Source organism: Euwallacea fornicatus, chromosome 28 (assembly GCF_040115645.1).
Source record: "Euwallacea fornicatus isolate EFF26 chromosome 28, ASM4011564v1, whole genome shotgun sequence".
In the NCBI taxonomy this organism is placed as follows: Eukaryota; Metazoa; Arthropoda; class Insecta; order Coleoptera; family Curculionidae; genus Euwallacea; species Euwallacea fornicatus.
In genome coordinates, this window is record NC_089568.1 from 324,396 (window position 1) to 348,951 (window position 24,556).

General features: G+C 36.1%; 2 protein-coding genes across 2 annotated transcripts in view; one reads left to right on the forward strand and one right to left on the reverse strand.

Moving 5' to 3' along the window:
- LOC136347328 (uncharacterized) overlaps positions 1-24,556 on the reverse strand; it is a 194,006-nt gene that overhangs the window by 168,677 nt on the left and 773 nt on the right. The window lies entirely within an intron of this gene.
- Positions 10,246-11,532, forward strand: LOC136347290 (uncharacterized). Its single transcript, XM_066297173.1, has one exon. It carries the CDS (start codon positions 10,246-10,248, stop codon positions 11,530-11,532), a length of 1,287 nt encoding a protein of 428 aa, XP_066153270.1.

The window sequence follows — 24,556 nt, forward strand, 5'->3', positions numbered from 1 at the left end:
GTTTCTAAGAAGAACAGGATGGCCCGGCTCCGTTTTGCAAATGACCATCTTAACTGGAGTTTTGGAAAATGGAAAACTGTGCTGTTCTCTGACGACAGTAAATTTAATTTGTATTCGTCGGATGGAATTCCATATGTCAGGCGTCCTCCAAATGAAAGGTACAAGCCAAAGTACACTAAAGGCACAATTAAATTTGGTGGGAGTAACGTATTAGTGTGGGGATCATTTTCCGGGTTTGGAATGGGACCATTGGTAAAAATAGAGGGCATTATGGACCGGTTTAAATATCTGGAGATATTAATGGATCATATGCTTCTGTTTGCAGAGGAAAACGTGTCATTGTCATGGATTTTTCAACATGACAATGACCCGAAGCATACTGCAAAAATAATTAAAAAATATATAAAAGAGCAACGGGTAAATGTAATGCAATGGCCTGTCCAAAGTCCCGACCTGAATCCAATAGAGAACTTATGGGAGATAGTAGACCATAAGATAAGGACAGAGAATCTACAAAAATTTAGAAACTCCGCAGAATTATTCACCGCCATTTCAACTGCATGGAGTTCCATTTCAGAAGAAACCATCACTGTTCGGACCTTAGTAATGAACTCATACAGCCTGTCCGGTTTTCGTTGGACAGCGGCTGTATCTCGGTAAGTAAAGCAAGTAGCAACTTCGGACAAAAAATTTTATTACTAATGTGACTATGAGAAATCTCTGGAAAATATTTTCAGCTTCGTGAAATCGCCGTAAGGGGGCGTAGTAGGGACGGTAGTTCCTTAAAATCGACAAATCTGTACTAAGTCACTAGTTAAGTAGCACAGTTTAATTTACTATCAATAAGATTACATCATTCTGAAACTTTTTTATTCGACACATAATTTCATAACTCACATAATAAAAGTGGGGGAAGCCGATGAATCATTTTAAGTTCAAACTATCATATCTCTGTTTCTAATTATCCGATTTCAGTGATTCTGTACTTCATTGTGAGGGAATTATAAGCCGATTTAATATCCACATTGACCAAAAATCCATAGTCCAGAACAAAATCGCTAGAGGGCATTCTTTCAGGTAATAGCGGTTTTCTTCATTTTTCTTTAATAAATCAAATGGAACTATACCATTTTCATAAGTCCATCTTGTAAAGCTTTAAAAAACCTACATTTTTCCCGAAAGGCGCATTTCAATATTCTTTTTCGTTTTTGACTTATTGATAAATAACTGAAAATTTTACCTTAGAAAGAGTTTTCCAATAAACGGTAAGTAGGCTTTGGAGTGAAACCAAATGTTTTTGTTATTTTGACAAATAAATGTCATATTAATTACTTTACTATAGTTAATATTATTGTTGAGTTATTGATTACTGATAATATTCGTAATATTTCTAAGTATTTTGTAATGGCGTTTTCGAATGAAGAAGCCTACGATATGCTGGCTGTGTATTTTCAGTGTTACGAAAATGTGGCAATTGCAGCAAGAGAATACAGTGTTAAGTATCCACTGAGAAAACATCATTCGAGAAAAGTTTTTAAACGATTGGCTAACCGTCTTAAATTCACTGGAAATGTTCATCCTACTCGACCTATTACGCAAAAACGCAGAACCCGAAATCAGCAGAATATCGTTAATATTTTATCCTATATTAATTATGATCCTAAACGGAGTACCAGAGGGGTAGCACGAGAGTTAAGTGTTCCAAAAACAATAATCCATGAAGTGCTAAAAGAGCATAAATTGCATCCGTATCACATTGTTTTGCATCAACTCTTGAATGACAAGGATTTTGACGATCGGCTAAACTTTTGCCATTGGTTAGAGAATATGATATGTGATGAAACTGACTTCCTATCAAGAGTACTTTGGTCCGACGAAGCAACATTTAAAAGTAATGGACAATTAAATCTCCATAATAGCCATTATTGGTCGGAAAAAAATCCTCGTTGGATGCGTGAAGTTGACCATCAATATCGCTGGACTCTAAACGTATGGTGTGGAATAGTTGAAGGAAAAATTATTGGGCCATATTTTTTTGAACAACCTCTAAACGGGGAAAGATATATGGAATTTTTGAGCGATTTTTTACCCACTCTTTTAGACAATGTTACTTTGAGAACGAGGCAAACCATGTGGTTGCAACACGATGGTTGCCCGGTTCATTACCATAGACATGTACGTCGTTTCTTGGATGAGAAATTTCCCTTTCGGTGGATTGGGAGAGGAAGTATTTTTCCATGGCCACCACGGTCTCCTGATCTCACGTGTTTAGATTTCTATTTTTGGGAACGTATAAAAGATCTTGTATATAAGGAGAGTCCTACCACCAAGAACAATATGAAGGTTCGAATAAAAAACGCCATCCTAAGTTTAAGTAAACATGAAATTGAGAGATGTGTAAATTCGACTTTGCCAAGAATTCGACGATGTATTGAACGTGACGGAAAACATTTCGAACATTTATAGCTTTTAACTTTAGAACTAATTTTCTTCTTCTAACTTTTAAACTTACTTTTTTCTGAATATTGTTATATTTTTTAAAATAACATGAATTAAGTTATGTGTTTGTAAATTAAAGAATTTAATAACATTTATTTGTCAAAATAACAAAAACATTTGGTTTCACTCCAAAGCCTACTTACCGTTTATTGGAAAACTCTTTCTAAGGTAAAATTTTCAGTTATTTATCAATAAGTCAAAAACGAAAAAGAATATTGAAATGCGCCTTTCGGGAAAAATGTAGGTTTTTTAAAGCTTTACAAGATGGACTTATGAAAATGGTATAGTTCCATTTGATTTATTAAAGAAAAATGAAGAAAACCGCTATTACCTGAAAGAATGCCCTCTAGCGATTTTGTTCTGGACTATGGATTTTTGGTCAATGTGGATATTAAATCGGCTTATAATTCCCTCACAATGAAGTACAGAATCACTGAAATCGGATAATTAGAAACAGAGATATGATAGTTTGAACTTAAAATGATTCATCGGCTTCCCCCACTTTTATTATGTGAGTTATGAAATTATGTGTCGAATAAAAAAGTTTCAGAATGATGTAATCTTATTGATAGTAAATTAAACTGTGCTACTTAACTAGTGACTTAGTACAGATTTGTCGATTTTAAGGAACTACCGTCCCTACTACGCCCCCTTACGGCGATTTCACGAAGCTGAAAATATTTTCCAGAGATTTCTCATAGTCACATTAGTAATAAAATTTTTTGTCCGAAGTTGCTACTTGCTTTACTTACCGAGATACAGCCGCTGTCCAACGAAAACCGGACACCCTGTATATAAGATTTTTCTTGTTTTTCATCAATTAATTTGTCACCATCAAATCTATGATTTAGTCTAGCGGTGATAAGAGAACCTTTAAGTGCGAGCATTTGTGTCCGACCCTACGTTTGAATTTATCTTTATTTAGTTTAGGTAATCACATAACTCTTATATTCCAGCGTGGGAATGAATAATTTAATTTATGTTTCTGTGTGGAATATAAGTTGGAACTTAGATAAACTTGGGGAAGGCAGTTAGGTTTGAGACACCACACGAATGGTCTCGAACTCATCCGCTAACTCAAATTTAATAATTATTCATTTGTTAATAGTAACTCTTTCTTTATTATTAAGCAAAGGAACACAATAAATATAAAGTAAAAGTGAGAGTTATTGTATCTCGAAATCAGTTTCTCTGAGACTGTAAACATCAGAGTGGTCCTTTAAGAAAATCCAGTTAACCATCGACTTCACACTAGAGGAATAAAGTTTGACCTTCGAGTCGCAGAACACAACTGTTAATGGATTTCGAATCAAACAAGCTTCCTCTATTGGACCCCCACAATCACCAAAATAATAAAGTCCATGAGGAATAGATGCATTGAATATATTAAAAATAATGGCAATGCTACTAAGTATTAGTTAAAATTTTCGTAATCGTTCAAAATTTCATATGTTGCTCTACTTTTGTCTGGCACATTTATTCGTTTTTGTTGTTAAATGCCCTGAAATCAGGAATAAACTTATAATTTTTAGCATTTCAGCGTTATTTCTAGATACCCTAACATCATTTGGATATTACTAGTTTATGAATAAGTCGTACCAAACCTGAATATTTTCAATAATATGTTTGTTGCTCCACTTTTGTCCGCTACTGTATACAACCAGGTTGAAGAGATTCAACCCTCTAGATTTGCCACATAGATTCAACCAAGTAAGGGACTGAAATGTTGGTCCTTTTACTACAACACTTAGTACTATAATTTGTAATTGCCAGCATAGATATTGAATGTCCAATTTATTTTTACCTTTATTGTGACAGATTGTATCTCTACAAGTAATTAAATTAAAAAAAAATACTCATTTTGTATTGATAAATTATGAATAAAGAAGCAGTATTTGCTGGTGGTTTTATTGATTAACATCCAATTTTTAGGGGAGTCCTCGGGAAATGTTTTATTTTAGTGTTGAGGAGCTGGCTGGAAGATAGACAGATTCAAATCAGAATAGACAACACCCTTTCATTCTCCTTTTCCCCTGAACAAGGCCTCCCTCAGGGATCCCCGCTGTCACCACTGCTATACAACTTGTACTGCCATGACATAAACAACCACAACTTACATAACACACACGAAATAAACAAATCAGCATACATTCTACAATACGCAGACGATACTGCTCTGATTGTGCACGAGACCAACACACATACGGCGACACGTAAACTGCAGGAACTAGTCAATACTACAACGCAGTGGTTTTATAAATAGAGACTTACGCCCAACCCCAACAAGAATCAACTAGTACTGTTCAACCACCACATAAAACCCACCTCCCCTGCGATTGTGATGGATGGACACACGACTATCCCAACTAATACGATAAAATACCTTGGTATTACAATTGACAACAAATTAAAATTTAACAGACACACACGAAACACTAGAGAGGAGACACTAAAAAGAACCAAACACTTCCGGTCATTAACGTACAAAAACGAAGCCATATCTACCAAAACGGCTGCGCACATACAGTGTGACCCACTTAAGAGCGGGACACCCCTGTAAAATTTTTATTTGTGGTTCGATTTTGATCATTTTTTTATATGTTGTAGGGCATCAAAAACTCTATTTTGTGACAAGTTCTTGTTACGCTCGCTTAAAATCTAAGGTCTACTTTGCCCCTTTCTCATGACGAAATTTTAAGAAAAGACATTAGGGAATTTTTTATTTTAAATTTAGCTTCAGTAATAACTTTAGAATTATTCAAAATGGCTGTATTTCAAATTTCGTTAAAAAATGTTTATCCATAAAAAAGTTGTAGAGCAATCAAATTTTAAATTTATTGAACCATCTGGATGTAATAATTTTTGGTCAAGTTGGCTGAGTACGGATCCAATAAACATAGTTAAGTCACTTGTTTTATCCTTGTCATTAAATACAATGCAATTGTCTTTTTGTAAATAAATAAACCAGTTCTTGGTGGTTTAGAAGAAAATTTAACTGTTTTTGATTGAAGAAAAAGTTCAGATATGAATAATCAATTAACTTTAAGGGAAAAAATTGAAATAGTGCGTCTTTCTGGTGACAATGACAGAAGTGTAAGGGAAGTGACTAGAATATTTAACACAAGATATCCTAATCGACGTCCGATTACTAAAAGTACAGTGAATCGAATAAATCGTACATTTAATGAAACTGGAGCCGTTGATAGATATTTGTTAAAAAACAACCGTCCTGGAAATAGAAATGAAGGTGATACAGAAATCGCAATTTTAAATTATTTTACTAATAACCTACATGCTACATTAAGAATAGCAAGTTTAGATTTAAATGTACCGAGGGAAAACATTCGTCGATGCCTGAAAATGAATAAAATTAAGCCATTTAAACCAAAATTTCTGCATACTTTGGAGGAAGGAGACAAGAACAGAAGATTGGAATTTTGTTTGTGGGTGCAAGGGGAGTATCAAGATAACAACAATTTTCTAAAATGTATTCTATTTAGTGACGAAGCTACATTTACTACTAACGGGATAGTTTCTTCACAGAATTGTAGATTTTGGTCTCATGAAAATCCACGCTGGATTATCAACTGCAAAAGTCAATATTCCCAAAAAGTAAATGTTTGGTGTGGAATAATCTATGACAAACTTATCGGTCCATTTTTTCTTGAGGGCAATATGAATTCTGCAAGTTTTTTAGAACTATTGAGAAATGAATTATCCAATGCGATTGACAATCTTCCACTATTATACACAAGTAACATGTACTTTCAACTTGATGGAAGTCCTATACATAACGCGAAAATTGTTCGGCAGTGGCTAAATACAAACTTTCCCAATCAATGGATCGGACGGAATAGTCCATTAATACAATGGCCACCCAGATCACCGGACCTGACCCCTTTAGATTTCTTTTTGTGGGGTACTCTTGGGCAAAAAGTATATAAAAACCGCCCCAGAAATAGAGAAGAACTATGCATAAGGTTGAGACGTGCCTGTGAAGAAATTACTCCCTTATCTCTCAGAAAAGTAATGAGTAATACTAGAAGAAGATACGAGAAATGTATCCAGTTGAACGGTAGCTTAATCGAAGCAAGTGTTTTTTAAAATGAATTAAATCTCTTTTCGTTACAATTTTTTTTTCACATTGAATCATTAATTAATTTAAATTAAATAAAATTTGATTGTTCTATAACTTTTTTATGGATAAACATTTTTTAACGAAATTTGAAATACAGCCATTTTGAATAATTCTAAAGTTATTACTGAAGCTAAATTTAAAATAAAAAATTCCCTAATGTCTTTTCTTAAAATTTCGTCATGAGAAAGGGGCAAAGTAGACCTTAGATTTTAAGCGAGCGTAACAAGAACTTGTCACAAAATAGAGTTTTTGATGCCCTACAACATATAAAAAAATGATCAAAATCGAACCACAAATAAAAATTTTACAGGGGTGTCCCGCTCTTAAGTGGGTCACACTGTATATAAGGCCATTTGCAGACCGGTATTGGACTATGGAAACATTGTCCTGGCAAATGCAACCGTAAAGACCAGACAATACATACAAACATCCGAACAAATTGCACTACGAACAATAACGAAGATCAGACACCCAAACAACCCCATACACAACCCACCGACACAACTCTTGTACGACAGAACAAAACTTGACCGTATAATAGAAAGGCACAAGACTCTACAGAAAAAGTTCAAAAACTCGGAACACGGATGGGACAAATTGAAACTCCTCTGCCTGACAAGACCTTCCCAGGACTCACGATACTCTCACCCGAGACAAACCCTACTTGAGTACTACAATGACTTACACTAGGACCTACGTACAGACATCCCTTTCCCTGCGGACCATACCTAGAAATCTTTACTGTAACAACACGGGCAGAAAGACCTAAGGGTCGATAGCCCCTTTCTGGGAACAGAAAGATTTATTTGTTGTTGTTGTTGTTGTTGTTTTATTTTATGTAAACTTGGCAGTGCTCAAAAAAATTAGTATTCCTAGTTATTCGACACGTGCCTGCATGATAACTCGAATTTGCTCGATTTCAAAGTTGGAAAATTGTAAATAATCATCAGTTAAAGAAAACTGAGATTTCAAACTGCCAAACTGAGTTATTTGTTGTAACAAATATTAGAATCAGCAAATATCCGAATATTTTTTTTATATTGAGGAGAAAATTTTTACTTATTTTTGCATTTTTGTTAATAATAACCGACTGCAAGGATCATAATAAAAAGAAAATAAACTCCACTTGATTATTTTTTATGAGGGGTTTTAAACTCCATGGTACGTTCAATGGCTGTAAATAATGAAGATGATTTGAGGAAACGAATTGAAAATTCAATGGATATTTTAAGAAACGAGGAGGAACTGATGGCTAGGGTTCATTCCAACTTCTTACGTCGAATTACTCTTTCTAGGGACTTAATAAAACATTTAATTAACTTTAAAAAAATTATTGTTAGCTTACGAGGCATTCACATGTACGAATAATTACACTTCTGCACAAAAGTTTGGAAACCTCGGTAAAGATATTGATAAATGGTAATTTCTCATTTAATAACTTGAGAATATTACCAATAAACATTTTTCAATTATGTATTGCGTAGTTACAAACACAAAAATATGATACGAGCAACAAATTTGATTAGTGCTAACAAATAACAAACAATTCAAAAAACTGCATTTTTCTCGTGAAGCAAAAAAATTGGAAACTGAAAGTTTCAAAAAATAGCACATTTAAGGGCCGAGGACTACCGAAGAAGGCGAATATTTGGTAGATGGCTAGTAAGAAAAACAAGGCATGATGACAATTTTTGTAAAGCAATTTTGTGATTTAATGAAAGTCAGCCGTTTGTGCACCAATGAATGGCTCAATGGGAACATTCACTACCACTGGTACCAAAAAAACCGGCATATTCATCGAGAACTGGCATCCCAGGAGAGATTTGGCGTAAACGTGTGCATGAGAATTTTAGGCAGAGAACTCGTGGATTCATATTTTTTTCATGAGCATCGGACAGCAGCTAGATGTTTAGATTTTTTATAAACTACATTACAAGCACTTTTAAATGATTTTTTTCTTGATATGTACAGTGAGGGACAAAAGTATTGGCACACCAGAAGTTCCAATATAAAATGACTGATTCTGGTACATTAGCAAATAACAAATCCAATGAAAACTAATTTATTTCAAACCTCACATCTTAAGGTACTAATTACTCCTAGATTTAACATTATATTATTTTTCTAACAAATGGTTACATTGCAAATATATAAACTAACTAATGGAAATCCGTGGACAAAAGTATTGGCACACTTAGGTAATATAAATAATTAGTAGTTAGTAGCAAATGAAATGGGGCTTTTTAACGATTATACAGGGTTCGCCATTACTCCGGCCTTGGTTTCTGGTGTCTTTATATAAATATCAATATGAAATGTTTAGTACAGTACTCATTTATATTGGAAAGCTGCATGATTTAATAATATTTTTGTTTATACAGAGTGTTCCGTTTTCGCTGGGCAGCATAAAGTTATAATTTTTTAAATAGCAACCCATAATTTTTTTTATGCCATTTGCTGAAACCTTAATTTAGAAGGAAAATACATGAAACATTTTTTAAATTGGTAGCGGCGTTGCCATATTAGAGAAATTTCTTTAAAAATGCAGTGTCAGAAAAAACTTATCACAAAACTGGTGTTTTTTGAAATTTTGAAATTTGTTTTTGTAAAGTAGTAAATGAAAGTCAGAGGTACCTAAAAACTTTAAAACATTTTTTTAATGCACCATACTTTTTTTGTATAAGAGCGCTAATTTGCAAATTTTACAAATTACTGAAACTCGTTTTTTTTAAATGGTACCCATGATTTTTTTCAAGTCCTTCTAATGTAGTTTTTAATTCTCTAATAATTTGCAATAACATCTTTTCATCTAATATTTACAGTTATAGAGATATTTACAAAATTTCAGTCAAATTGCAACAGGCATTATTATAATCTAACAGATTTATTCTAGTAGGCTTAGCTTCTATTTACCAAAAGTATAAATTACTTATTTCATTTAGTTGTCATATTACCTGTCACGACCTTCTGCATAATTAACTTTCAATTTAAATGAATTTTCTACAAAACGAATTAGTGGACATGGTGTTTATTTTAGGTGAATGTGAAAAAAATTGCCTTTTGGCTTCTCGTATTTATAAACAAAGATATCCTGGTCGCCGATCTCCGAGTACCCGTGCATTACAAAAATTGTTGGTTCGATTCGAACAAACAGGATCGGTATACTACAAACCACCGGTTCAAAGAAAAACTGTCAGAACAGAAGAGACAGAATTTATGGTATTGCAGGCTGTAGTTGAAAATCCAAATGCAAGCACCAATCAAATTAGTGAAGCACTTGATACAATTAGTGCTACTTCAGTAAGAAGAGTGCTAAAAAACTATAATTATCATCCATATCACATTGAAATGCATCAAAAGTTGACTATAGGGGATTTTAACTCAAGAAGAGCTTTCTGTGAATGGATGTTAAATAAACTCAATGAAAAAAGGAGTCGAACCGCGGTACGAATAAGACGTGTTCAGTGCGAGTGCAAATAAATAGTTTTGCCGTACAAAACAATTTTTTTTTTACGGAACAATTCCAACTATCTATACGCTCACGGATTGATACGACACACATAAAGCGAAACTAAGAAGATTAATACCGGTGCCCTTCCAAAGGAAGGATGAACCCCGGCAGCTCCCAAGAATCCGAGTTGGATCGAGAATCCCAGGATGGCGGTTTTCGCCAACCGCGAACAAAAAAAAGAGGCAGGAAGCCTAACTCTACTCCCACTACACCAACAACCCCGACAAGCCAATCCAAACGGCCAGCACTTGATTTAACACCAAGCAAGAAAGAAACAACGTCGTCTAACAAACCAACAACAATACAACATATATATTTAAAATACAATCACACATTCACTATCTTTACAACCGCCACATATATCAGAACACAATTTGCTATTAAATGGGATGAAATCAATAAAAGACACAAAGATATAATCATTAAACAAGAGGAAAATTTCCTAATTGAAACAAATGAGGAAGAGAAAGCCGCTGAAGCATTGCAGCTACTAGTCAATCGTAAAACAGTGGTATCCTTCAAGGTGCAACACAATAACGCAACAACACTACAAAAACCAACTCAAGATCGACGAATATTAGCGTCATATTCAGTCGTGGCAACAGGAGTCGATCTGGACATAACAGATGAAATGTTTGCAAACCATCTGAAAGGACTGAATCTCCAAATTAGTTTCTGCAAACGGATCGTTTCGAGACAACGAGGACTGCCAACACTCATGATGCGGCTGATTACAGGAAAACTAAAAACATACGAGAAGTTAATGAACGACCGAGGCGTGCACTTCTTGGGAAGAGTGTTCCGGATAGTGGAGAGCAAACCACCAGCACCCATCCCCGCCCCATGCGGACGTTGCAGCCAGTTCGACCATCGCACAGAAGACTGCAGAACACCCACAAAATGCAGTAAATGCCAAGGACCACACTCGACTGCGTCCTGCGAGTCAACTCTTCCGGTGAGGTGCACCTCATGCCACGCCGAGGACCATGCTGCCTGGAGCATGAAATGCCCGAACAGGCCCACAGCCCCCATCAACGGTATACCAAATGTAAAAATCAAATGTCTGAACAGGAGAACGGCCGAGGTGTCAAAAGCCATAACCGAAAACAGTAGAATTCACATGCCAATCACCACCCACGATCACATTATTAACAAATATAAACACCAAATAAATAAAACAAGCAACACCAATAGAGAAGAACTGTTAAAAAAGCTCCGTAAACAATTTATAGATGATTTTGGCATTGACACCTCGGTTGTCTTCTTTGGTAACCATACATACATTTTGATGATTGATTTGCTCTTGCCTAGTCGAAGCTCCCACACAGAACCTTATCATGACCAACTAAGACAAACAATTACGAACGTAGAAAATTCAATCTAAAAATAATTTACGCCAACATCAACGGACTAATCCAGAAAAAACATACAATATGCAACTACGTTGAACGAAATAACATAGACTGCTGCATGTTTGTAGAGACTAAGACGAAGCTAGGACAAACACCGAAATACAGGGACTGGCAGTACATATTGTAAACATGGCAACACCATTAATAATGCGAGGGGGGGTGCAACAGTACTGCTTCATCCAAAACTGAGACTGGGCAGGGCGAATCCCCCATCCCTGAATAATCCCTTGAATGAATGCCTGCATTTCACCATCCTGTACCCTGAGGACAAAATTCACATCTTCTTAACTTACATACAGTTACTCACAAAATTGACCGTACATACCGTAAAAGTTAATAAATCTGTTACAAATAAGTGTTTCTAATTTTTTTTTAATTGTTTTAACGAATATATATTTACAATAAACAGGTACGGAATGGAATATGCTACTAAGGAAATCACAAAGTACTTTCAGTTCACTAATAATAAGTAAGAAACAATAATCAGCCATAAATATAGACACAAAATTAACCGTACAAAACATGTGATTCATTTTTATAGCTTGTAAGAATTTACCAAAGCAAGTTTTTGCGCTCAATTCCATCGACGACTGATAAGTTTAGTCATATCTTATTCAGTTGCGTCTACTGCATTCATTTTGGCCGATATTGTAACTATGGCAAACAAAAGAACGGAAACTGATCTTACCACGCGTAAATTAGTAGTAAAACTTTATTCTACGGGAAGCACAATGAGAAAAATTGCTGAACTAATAGGCAAGACACATTCCACAGTGCAATGGATCATAAACAAGTATGGCTATGAGGGATTGTTAGGGACTCTAAGTTATTGGTTTTTTGTTTTCTATTTATTTTTTATTGTTGTTAATGTTAGGTTTATTGTATACTGTCATTTACTCCCTTAAGTTACGCCTATGTACTGCGATACTTATTCGGAGAATACCATCTGGGTGCCAGACCACATGGCCCATCAGGCCAAAGCTAAGGATACGCTTTGGTTGGGGAATGTGCTACTAGTCGAAGAATCTTTCTCTATAGGGACTATTGCTTTGATGGTCAATTTGTTGGACCCGCAATATTCCCAGAAAAGCGATTAGTATAGATATTCCCCAGATGGCCACGAGTTATGGGATTCGTTGTAGCCATAGCTTATAATGGTTCTTGGTGGTGGTGCGCCCCTGGTTGGAATTCTTCGGGGTTAGTACTTAAGGGATAATCGGAGCAATTTTCGCTCTCTTGCTTTTTTTCTGCTCTTCCTGTTGTCTTGTCGGGTGAAAGCTACGTCGGTGACGGGATGTGATCCGCATCATATCGTGTAACCCGCCCAATAAGCATTCTCCCTATTCTTCGTTACTTAGACCAAGATTCTTACATTCTTTTGAGATAAGTGCATAGTTAATACAGTCCATTTTTACATAAAACAAATTGTCTTTGTCGTGTTTCATTTATCGAAGGAACACCCTTAACAGGGATTAATACAAAATAAGCCTGGAAGAGGACGGAAAAAAATATTGTCTGAAAAAGACGAAAGATTCATTTTACGTGAAATGAGGATTAATCCGAAGAAAAGTGTTCCAAAATTAACGAAAGAAGTGTCACAAAGAATAAACAAACCCGTGTCAATTGAAACAGTGCGGAGAGTTCTTAGAAAAAGTGGTTGCAACGGTAGAATAGCACGGAAGAAACCTTATATATCAAAAATTAATCGACAGAAGCGTCTTGAATTCGCAAAAAAATATGTTAATGAACCTGCTGATTTCTGGAATACCGTGATTTTCACTGACGAAACAAAATTAAACTTATTTGGATCAGATGGGAAGCAAATTGTTTGGCGAAAACCAAACACCGAGCTTCATAATAAACATCTTGTTAAAACAGTTAAGCATGGAGGAGGATCTTTAATGTTATGGGGTGCCATGGGAAGTAGTGGCACAGGGAACCTGCATGAAATTAAAGGAATAATGGATAAAAATGTTTATCTCAATATTTTAAAAACCAACTTGAGACCTTCTGCCGAAAAATTGAACATGCCTAGACGTTTTTATTTTCAACAAGACAACGATCCCAAGCACACTGCTGGGATTGTAACGCAATGGTTGATATATAATGTGCCAAAGTTATTGAATTCTCCGCCTCAATCGCCAGATCTCAACCCGATTGAGAATCTGTGGAGAATTTTAAAAAACGAGGTTCAAAATAACAACTGCAGTAATTTAAAAGAACTCAGAAAAGCTGTCTTTACTGCATGGCAAAATATTCCTGTAGATTTAACAACAAAATTGGTGCAATCTATGCCACGTCGTTTGATGGCTGTAATTCAAGCTAAAGGGGGTGCTACAAAATATTAACTTTTTCAAATTTATTAAAATAAATTAGTAATATGTATATATTTGTGTTTTGTACGGTCAATTTTGTGTCTTTATTTATGGTTGATTACTGTTTGTTTCTTATTATTAGTGAACTGAAAGTACTTTGTGATTTCCTTAGTAGCATATTCCATTCCGTACCTGTTTATTGTAAATATATATTCGTTAAAACAATTTAAAAAAATTAGAAACACTTATTTATAAGAGATTTATTAACTTTTACGGTATGTACGGTCAATTTTGTGAGTAACTGTATTTGTTTTTGTTTATATTTTCGTAAATACGAGGAAGGATGGCATTTTCTTTGTATCGTTTGTGTTCTATAGATGTTAAAAAGTATCTATAAATTATATTTAAATAATAAAATTGATCATTAATATAAATCCACAGCGTTTTATTTTCAAATAAGTCGCTGTACGAATACTTTTTACACCGACTGTAGCTGGAAACCCAATGCTTGAATTGAAAACAGTAATCCTACTACTGGCCACGTTGATCACCAGATTTCATGCTCATGAATTTTTCGGTCTGATTTTTTGTTAAAGATCAGACCTATCGAACAATCCTCGTGGATTTAGACAACCTTACTTTTCAAATTCGAGCCGCCTGTAACAAACTGATGCTTAATACATAAAATAATTTATAAAAAGAGTTATAAAAAAACGCTTGAGAACGTCTTCAATGTAATAGAGAACATTTTCAACATTTGTAATTATGTGTAGTATGTGTGCCGGTATTGTAATTAATTGAGATATTTCAACACCATGCTTTATTAATTAAATAATATCGATTTGATTAACGGACGTTAATTTCTTATTTCAAAAGAGGTACCTAATTTATTTTGTCCTATATTAAAGGTTTAGAATTAGAGTAAAATAAAGTGTATAATTTCCAAAAGACAAACCTAAAAGTATGAGAAAATAAAATACGTTTTTGTCAAAATTTCGATTTTTCCCAATATTTCCGAAACCGAACAAATTTTGACAACAGTGCCTAGAGACCTTCACTTGTCATCAAATTTAACAACTTTCGTCTTATTTAACCGAACTTGTAATGTTTACAGTGTAAAATATAGCAATAGTGGCCCAAGGCCGTTGGACCACCCTTCATAGGTGAGATCGAAGGGATTCATCTACAAGGTGTCCTCGAATTGCGTGACCAAAATGACACCGCAGATTATTTAAGTAAAAATAAGTCGATTTAACTAAATTTGCCTCAATCCAAAAGTTGATAATCACGGAGTTACAGGGTGATAATGTTGTAAAAATAAGTCGAATTTCCTTTAATATCTTTCGATTTCTTTGAGCTAATTTCAAGACATTTCGTATCTGAAGGTGTTTTAGATTGCGAAATTTAAATTTATTCAACATTTAGTTATATTTTCTAGAGGGCACTACAAGCGACCATTAGGACACATTTAAACCTCTGTAACTTTTTTGTGCTATAGTGTATGTATTTTTGAAAAATCTTTTTTCCTACCTTTTATACTTAGAAAAGGTATACTTTATTGAAGTCGCTAGAAGCAACGATTTCTGAGAAAAACGCATAATTCTAATGCGCCATACAGCTGCGTTATCGCTTTTAAGTAAATAACTTAGTTGACTATGTTTTTTAGTTGACATTTTGACACTCGAATTTATTCCTCAAATATCAGTTTTTCTTTCGCTTCCTGTTGATTAATAGCCATGACTATGGCTGATAATTTCACGTATTCTGAAATGGTGGATATGCTGTTAATCAATGGACTTGGCCGTTGCAATGGTCAAAAAAGTGTACGAGTTTACAAGGAAAAATATTCTTTTCGTAGAATTCCAAATCGGAAAACTTTTGCTAATATCGAAAGGCGCCTCCGCGAAAATGGCAAGTTTGAACCTGGCTACGTAAATTCTGGACGCAGACGAACAATAAGTAAGGTAGAAATGGAAGAAGAGGATTTGGATGCTGTTCGAAGAAATCCAAAAGTAAGTATACCAGGTGTAGGATTGCAATTGGGAGTTTCGGAATCATAAGTTCATAAAGTTTTTCAAGAACAATTATTGCACCCCTATCATATTCAAAAAGTTCAAGACATATTGCCCAGGGATTCTGTTCAACGTTTAACTTTTTGTCGGTTTATAATCGACAGAAAAATCGAAAATCCAAATTTTAGTAAGAAAGTTTTATTTACAGATGACGCTGTTTTTACTAGATGTGGTATTTTTAATGTGCATAACGAACATGTTTATGCTTATGAAAATTCTCAAGAAAAAACAGTGACTCATCATCAACATCGATTTAAAGTAAATGTCTGGGCTGGAATTGTAGATAATTTTATTGTTGGTCCTTTTGTAATACCAGATACGCTGAATGATGATAACTACTTGAACTTTTTATTACAAACTCTACCTATTTTATTAGAAAATTTACCCTTACGTCTTCGTTCGTGACCTTTGGTTTATGCATGATAGCGCGCCTTCTCATTTTACTTTAAATATAAGGAAACATTTAAATGAGGAATACCCACAACGCTGGATTGGAAGAGGAGGTGATGCACCTGTGAATTGGTCGGCTCGATCACCAGACTTGACACCCTGTGATTTTTTTTTGTGGAATGCCTTGAAATCAAAAGTTTATGCATCCCCAATTCATACGCGAGAAAAATTGGAGGCAAGAATAATTCATGAAGCGGAATTATTGAATAGTACTCTCGAAATATTGTTGAGAATACAATATAATTTCTTAAAAAGAATTAACTTGTGCATACAGGAAAATGATGAACATTTTGAACATTTACTGTGATAGCAAATTAAACGAAAAAAAAATTAAATCAAAAACTTACATAAGTTAATTTGATTAATTAGTTAATTTTATTTCTCCTTGTTGTTTCTTTGTTAATTATTATTTATATTTTATCTTTAGTAATCATTGTTTTTGGAAAACTTAAACACTTTTTTTTTGAACGGGAAATCATTTTAAGTTAATTTACATGCATCAGCTTTACATGCGTTTATCTCAGAAACCGTCGCTTTCAGCGACTTAAATAAAGTATACCTTTTCTAAGCATAAAAGGTAGGGAAAAAAATTTTCTATGCCAAAATAACATACACTATAGCACAAAAAAGTTACAGAGGTTTAAATGTGTCCTAATGATCGCTTGCGGTGCCCTCTAGAAAATACCACTGAATGTTAAATAAATTTGAATTTCGCATTCTAAAACACCCTCAGATACGAAATTTCGTGAAATTAGCTCAAAGGAATCGAAAGATATTAAAGAAAATGCGACTTATTTTTTCAAATTAACACCCTGTAACTTCGTGATTATCAACTTTTGGACTGAGTTAAATCGACTTATTTTTACTTAAATAATCTGCAGTATCGTTTTGGTCACGCAATTCGAGGACACCCTGTATATCTTGCAACAATTGGAATTGAAGCAAAGTTGGTTCCTATTTCCAATGAGTTTACTCACGGATAAAAGATAAGTAGTATGTTAAGGTACAAGCGAAACGTTCTCAACTGGTATATGATGCTTACGCCTTTTGACAATCGTTTGGAGTTTTACTTTCCCCGAACGTCGAACTTTTACTTTAGTATTATTTTCCGTCATTATTTTTCTCGCATCGAAACTATTCTTTTTCGACTGCAATCAAATGTGTGTTAGCAGCAGAGTCTATAAATCAATCACTTTTCTTGAAATTTCCACTCAAGAAGAAGGGCACTAAGAACACTCGAAGCGTTACCTTGTCAATCACCGTTTTTAACACATTTATTCAAAGAATTAACATTTTTCTTGCAATTGAAGCAGTTAATTAACGACATACAGTAGTGGCCAAAAGTAGATGAACACGTATTATTCACTGCATTTTTAACAATTCATACCACAAGTCTCTATAAATTTTAATATAATTTTTCCACCAAATAACTAATAGAGTGCCTTTCCTAAAGAAATAAATAAATGATGGATTTTTTATCATATATTGTTAATATACATAGAAATGCAAAAATAGCTCTGGCCAAAAGTAGATGAACAAAATAAACATAATTTCAAATATTATAAACTCTTATTAACTAAACCATTGGGACAGTATTATTAGTCAGTATTTTGTGTAATATCCTTTATTTTTTATTACTTCATTGCATCTCTTGGGCATTGACGATATGAGATGTTCAATAACAGGTGGATCCATGCTCGCCCATGCTTCTTGTAATGCTATGAATAATTGGTCCTTATTCGAGTAGGTTTTTGTCCTAATTTTGTTGTTTAGGATCTCCCATAAATTTTCTATTGGATTAAGATCCGGTGACTGCGAGGGCCATGTCATAATAGGTACTATTTCATCTTCTAAAAACTTCTTAACTATCTTTGACGCATGTTTGGGGTCGTTATCATGCTGAAAAATAAACGTGACCGGCAAAACTTCCTCGATATAGGGTAACATGTGAGTTTTTAATATGTCCCTGTAGATAAATCGGTCCATTATTCCCTCGATCCTATAAAGTGGACCGATACCGTATCCAGAAAAACATCCCCAAACTAACACTGATCCTCCTCCATGCTTTACGGTTGGTCTGGTATATTTGGGCAATAAACGAGTGTTAGGAGGACGTCTTACATACACATTGCCATCAGATGAAAACATATTAAATTTCGATTCATCACTAAAACAAACCCTTTTCCACTGCGCTACAGTCCAATTTTGATGCTCCTTTGCAAACTCTAATCGGGCCTTAACGTTCTTCTTTGACAGCAGAGGCTTTTTGGCCGGTCTTCTGGCAAACAAATTAGCCTCTACTAGTCTACGTCTTATTGTCCTAGAACTGACAGAAGGCAAACCAATTTCTTCTATTTTGGTCTTTATTTGATTAGATGAAAGAAAGGGATGATGCATAGACATCTTAATGGCCCTATTTAGTCTTTGGTCAGTTTTTCTAGGACGTCCCGACTTATTCTTAATTGTGGTATCTCCCCTTTGATTGCACCTCTTAATTATCATGCAGACAGTGGATCTTTTTAGCTGAAATTGCCTTGCAATTTGTGCTTGACTCACTCCAGCATTATTCACAGCTACCACTCTTATTTTTAAGTCTTCAGACACATAAACACCTCGTGGCATTTTAATGAATTATTCTAGTGGCTTACTACTATCGTCCACCAAGATACTAACGTTCAAAACCGAATCGATAAATATCAACAATATTTAAGAGTTTTGGTTCATCTACTTTTGGCCAGAGCTATTTTTGTATTTCTATGTATATTAACAATATATGATAAAAAATCCATCATTTCTTTATTTCTTTAGAAATGGCACTCTATTAGTTATTTAGCGGAAAAATTATATTAAAATTTATAGACTTGTGGTATGAATTATTAAAAATGCAGTGAATAATACGTGTTCATTTACTTTTGGCCACTACTGTAGGTACTACCTTATCGTGTTATTAGGGTACTATATCTCTTATTTACATCTGAGAATGATTTTCAAATCATAACAATACAGGTTCAACACTGCAGTACAGTTTGCAATAGCTTTGAGTATGTCGAATTTTGTGCATACATTGGACAGCATTGATTTTCTGTTACCACTTGACGGCACCAGACCAACGGCTGCAGATTCACATCGCATGCTTGTTGAAGCTTTCGGTGAACATGCCCTTGGAAAATCACAGTGCTATGAGTGGTTTAAAAAATTCAAAAGTGGCAATTTTGACGTCAATAACGATCGATTACCATTGGGACGTTTCATTGAGAAGTACTATCACATGCGGCTTATTCACCTGACTTAGCACCATCCGATTATCACTTATTTGCATCGATGGGACACGCTCTTGCAGAACAGCGCTTCACCTCTTACGAAACAGTTCAAAAATGGCTCGATGAATGGTTTGCCTCAAAAGAACAGTTCTTTTGGCGTGGCACCCACAAATTGCCAGAGAGATGGGAAAAATGTATACGTAACGATGGGAAATATTTCGAATAAAATATTTTTTATAATTATTGCGCAGCTAAGTTATACTTTTTATTAAAAGATTCCGGTTTCATATTTATAGACCTGGTAAGAACTCAATGTAGTGCCATATTCTCCAATTATCAATGAGGTATTTTTATTGATGTTCTATAATGCATGTCCACACGTGGCACCAGTAGTACAAAATTACCTCGGAGATGTGGAAATTCAAACGTTGCCTTGGCCAGCAAGAAGCTTTGATCTGAACTTCATCGAATATTTGAGGAACAATATGAGATGACAATTTAGAACCTTACGGATTCTCCCTAAGGACTTACATAAGCTGTAATTGCAGATTACGGAAGTGTAGGATTACATTAATCAATATAACATTAGAAACTTAATTTCAAGAATGCCAAGGAGGATTGAAGCAGTAAACAGAGCGAGAGGGTGTAATACACGCTATTAAATATTTATTTGTTTGTACAAATTAAGGAATAAAAATTATGTAATTTGTAGATATACCGTGTATTCATATAACTAACAGGTATACCGGTATGAAGTGAGCGTCAGGATATAAATGTCTCGATGTAGGGCATTTGTTGTAAACAAACCTTTTTTTGTTTGCTTGGTTGGTATGCAAACTGACAAACATATTTAGTACAAATCAAGTCCTTGAACAAATAACAATATATTATTTCATTGTGCCAAAATTGTCGAATTTTGTACCACAAAATGATGATTTGCGAAAAGCATTAATTTTTTGCTTTCATTTGAAGAAAAGTATTGCAGAGTCGCACCGAATGCTTGTCGAGGCATATGGTGATTATGCTTTATCAGAAGCAACATGCAAAAGATTGTTTCAACGATTCAGAAATAACAATTTTGATGTGCAAAATGAAGAACGTGGCAGACCACCAAAAAAGTTTGAAGACGCCGAACTGCAATCAATATTGGATGAAGATGACAATTTAAGCCAAAAGCAAATGGCAGAAATGTTAAATGTTACACATCAAACAATTTCTGATCGTTTAGAAGCTATGAGAAAGATCCAAAAGTGTAGAAAATGAGTACCGCATGTATTGAATAAAAGACAGAAGGAAAACCGAAAAAACACCTGTGAAATTTTGCCTCAAAGGCACGAAAGAAAATCAGTTTTGCATCGAATTGTTACTGGATATGAAAAATGGATTTATTTTCAAAATTCTAAACGGAAAAAATCATGGGTTGATTCGGGACAACCATCAATATCGACTGCAAAACCTGATCGGATTCGGCAAGAAGGCAATGCTGTGTCATACTACGTTAGTAAGCGTAAAATATTTACTCCATAATCATAAAAATAAAAATGAGTAAAAATTTAGAATATGCGTTAATTTTGCAGTGTATGTTTTAACGACTCTTAAACATGGAGAATGTGGCGTTATGATTTTAGGCTGCTTTTCATTTTATGAAATAGGATAAATTAATAATATTGAAGGGATTATGGATCGATATGTGTATTATAACATCTTGGACACAGCTGTGCTACCTCATACTGAGTGGGAAATGCCCCTACAGTTTATTGTTCAACATAACAGCGATTCAAAATACCCAGCAAAAATAGTGAAGCAATGGTTTTTTGATAAACAATCGAAGTTTTAAAACGGCCATAACAATCACTCGATCTAAATCCAATAGAAAACATTTGCGACCTTGTGGAAAAGCAAATAAGAACAAAAAATATCACAAACAAAACCCATTTTTACCAGGAAATTGTGAATGTTTGAAAAAATGTCAACCAGGATACCATAAACATAGCAAGAAACGACCGTATTGACCATAAATAGCATTGGGCTAGACCCTTTTTTGTAGTCATCTAGGACGTTGGCCATTGTCTCCGGGCACCCAGGCCAATTTAGCCGGGTCCCAAAAAAAAACATCTGGAGACCAACGGTCCTTTCCTGGTTCAATAACTTGAGCGGCAAAAAGAACTTATTAGTGGGTTCTTAAAAAAAATTTGCATCTTCCACAATGGATCCCATTGTGGAGGAATTAACTTCCGGTGATAGAGAGTGGAGCTGGATCTCCCGCAGGCTGAGGAGACCACTCAAGAAGAGGAGGTCCCCGACATGTTGTTCCTAACAGGGAACTTCCAGCTCGGAGAATGAACTCCCCCTAAGCAAAATTGGGAGAGACACCACCCAGAAGGGAACCGAAGGCCCAACGGAGGAGCTAATAGGCCTCATCAAAAAGAATTACCTGGAGACAAGGAAACTAATGGCCCTAATCAGGGCCAATAACAACTCAAAACGCGAGATAAAGGAATCCGTGAAATCCCTAAAAGCCTGTGCCGACAGGCTATACGAGGGGAGAAAGCTCCTCAACCAAGTGGCTAAGCCACAAAAAAAAAGAAAATGTCGCGACGCAAACCGGCATAGAAATGGAACTGACTTCTGTCCCCCAGGAGACCACCTACCAGGCCTGGAGAACGGTAGTCAACAAAGTCTACCAAGGCCGTGGTAGGACACAATACGAGAGGAAACAAAAGTTGTGCTGGTTTAACAAGACAACTAGCAAATGATGGCCAGCATACAGGCCCAATACAGGAAGCGGCATCCCGAGCTGTCCCAAATGGGGGACATGGATGCCCTGGAGCAGCCGGTGAGGATCAGCTCCCGGTCAAAGACATCCGGAACAGAGACGCCGGGACACAAGATAGTCAAGGTCTTGTTACCCAAGGGAGAAGAGGAGATCTTTAAAAAACTCCTGGAACTATGAGCCGTATATAGGAACGAAAAGTTGGCCCTTCACCACGTGAAGGAGCTAACTTTAACTAGGCTAGAGAAGATGACACAGGTCATCTTTAGAAGCAATAAGGGGGTGAGAATTTTCACCACTTCCACGAAACAGGCAGAGGGCAAATAAACCACCTCCCCCCCCCCCCCCCGGAAAAAGGGGTTCACAACATACGCTATCGTCGTGAACAAGCAAGCAGATAGTATGTCGGACACTATAAAAAAAAATAGGAACTTCCTTAGGCGCCAACGAGCTAAACGAAAAAATTAGAACAATAAAGAGTAACAAAGACGGTGATGTAGTCATTCCTCTGGAGAAAAACGAGGCCGCCCTCCAGGCCCTCGGCAGAGACGTTGAAAAATCCCTGGGAAAGGACAACGTCAGGCTTCTGAAAGAAAAGCAACTAAAAACATCCCTCTACGTGAGAGGAATGGACACAGCTGCAACGAAGAAGGACGTCCTGGAGGCACTGAAGACCAAGGTGCCCACCATCAAAGAGACCGAAGTGACGATAGGGGAAATGCGCCCCTATGCAAGGAGTGCACAAGCGGTATCTATCCGCATCGAAGAGGAGGCTGCCAAGAAGGTACTGGAAGGTATTTTCAGGGTAGGTTTAGTTAGATGCCAGATCGAGAGACACCTCCAAATCCGGAGGTGCACCATATACTGGGCCTATGACCATGCAGCCCCCCAATGCAAGGGCACTGACCGCAGGAAATGCTGCTTCAGGTGCGCGAAAGCGGACCACAAGGGCAAATCCTGCAACAAGAAGCCAGAAGAGTGCTACTGCGTCCTGTGCAAGGAGAAGGGCCACATAACGGGAAGTGAAGCATGCCCCAAGTTCCGGGAAGCCCTCGCAGCAGCCAAAGCGGCGGAAAAGGCGGCCCCATAATGGAAATATTACAGACTCCTACACACAACATAACACGGGGATCGATAATAGAAATATTGCAGATTCCTACACACAACACAAACACGGAATCAGTAATGGAAATATTGCAGATTCCCACACACAACACAAACACGGAATCAAGAATGGAAATATTGCGGATTCCCACACACAACACAAACACGGAATCAATAATGGAAATATTGCAGATTCCTACATCCTACACACAACACAAACACGGGGTACCAGCAAGAGTAGTTGTTAGAGAACTTCACAAAAAAAAAAAACAACAACCCGGCACTGTCCCCTCTTCCAACTCTCACTCGGAGAAACTGGCCAACACAAACCCAAGGACTCGAGAGATCGAGTCCCAAATTGCATGCCAACCAAATGGGCAAAATAAATTACGCGCCAAAAGCCAGATCAACAACACCGAAACTCTTCCTGGCGCTCGAAGTATATCCCTCAGGGACAGTCCCGACACGGGAAGAGTTAATGTGATCAACGAGGTTTTTAGTGGGTAAGCGTTCTAGAAACGAATCCCACACGCCCTCCACCTTAGATCGGAAGGGTGTCTTTTGAAGATTTTCCTCGTTAAAAAAAAAAAAAAAAAGTTCAGGTTTGTTCAGGTTCCTGTGGGTTATATAAATAACGATGAACAGCTTTGGATGCATAAGATATTTGGGATTGTGGATTGATAAGGATTTAAGGATGACAGAACAAATGAAAAGAAGTACGGAGAAAGCGCACAAAATGATAAGCGTCCTGTCCAGAGTGATGCCTCGGAGAGGGGGCTTGAAGATAGGAAACAGGAAATTAATTGCGAGCACGGTCACCTTGGCAATTATGTACGGGGTGACCGTGTGGGCGGAAGCACTAAAATACGCAAAGTACAGCGAACAATTAGAGGGAGTAAACAGGAGAATAGGACTGATGATAACGGGGGCATACAGAACAGTGGCGACAATGGTGGTGACAACCCTTGCGGGAATCCCCCCACTGGACCTACTGGCTGAAAGAAGGAAGAGAGTTTGGGATG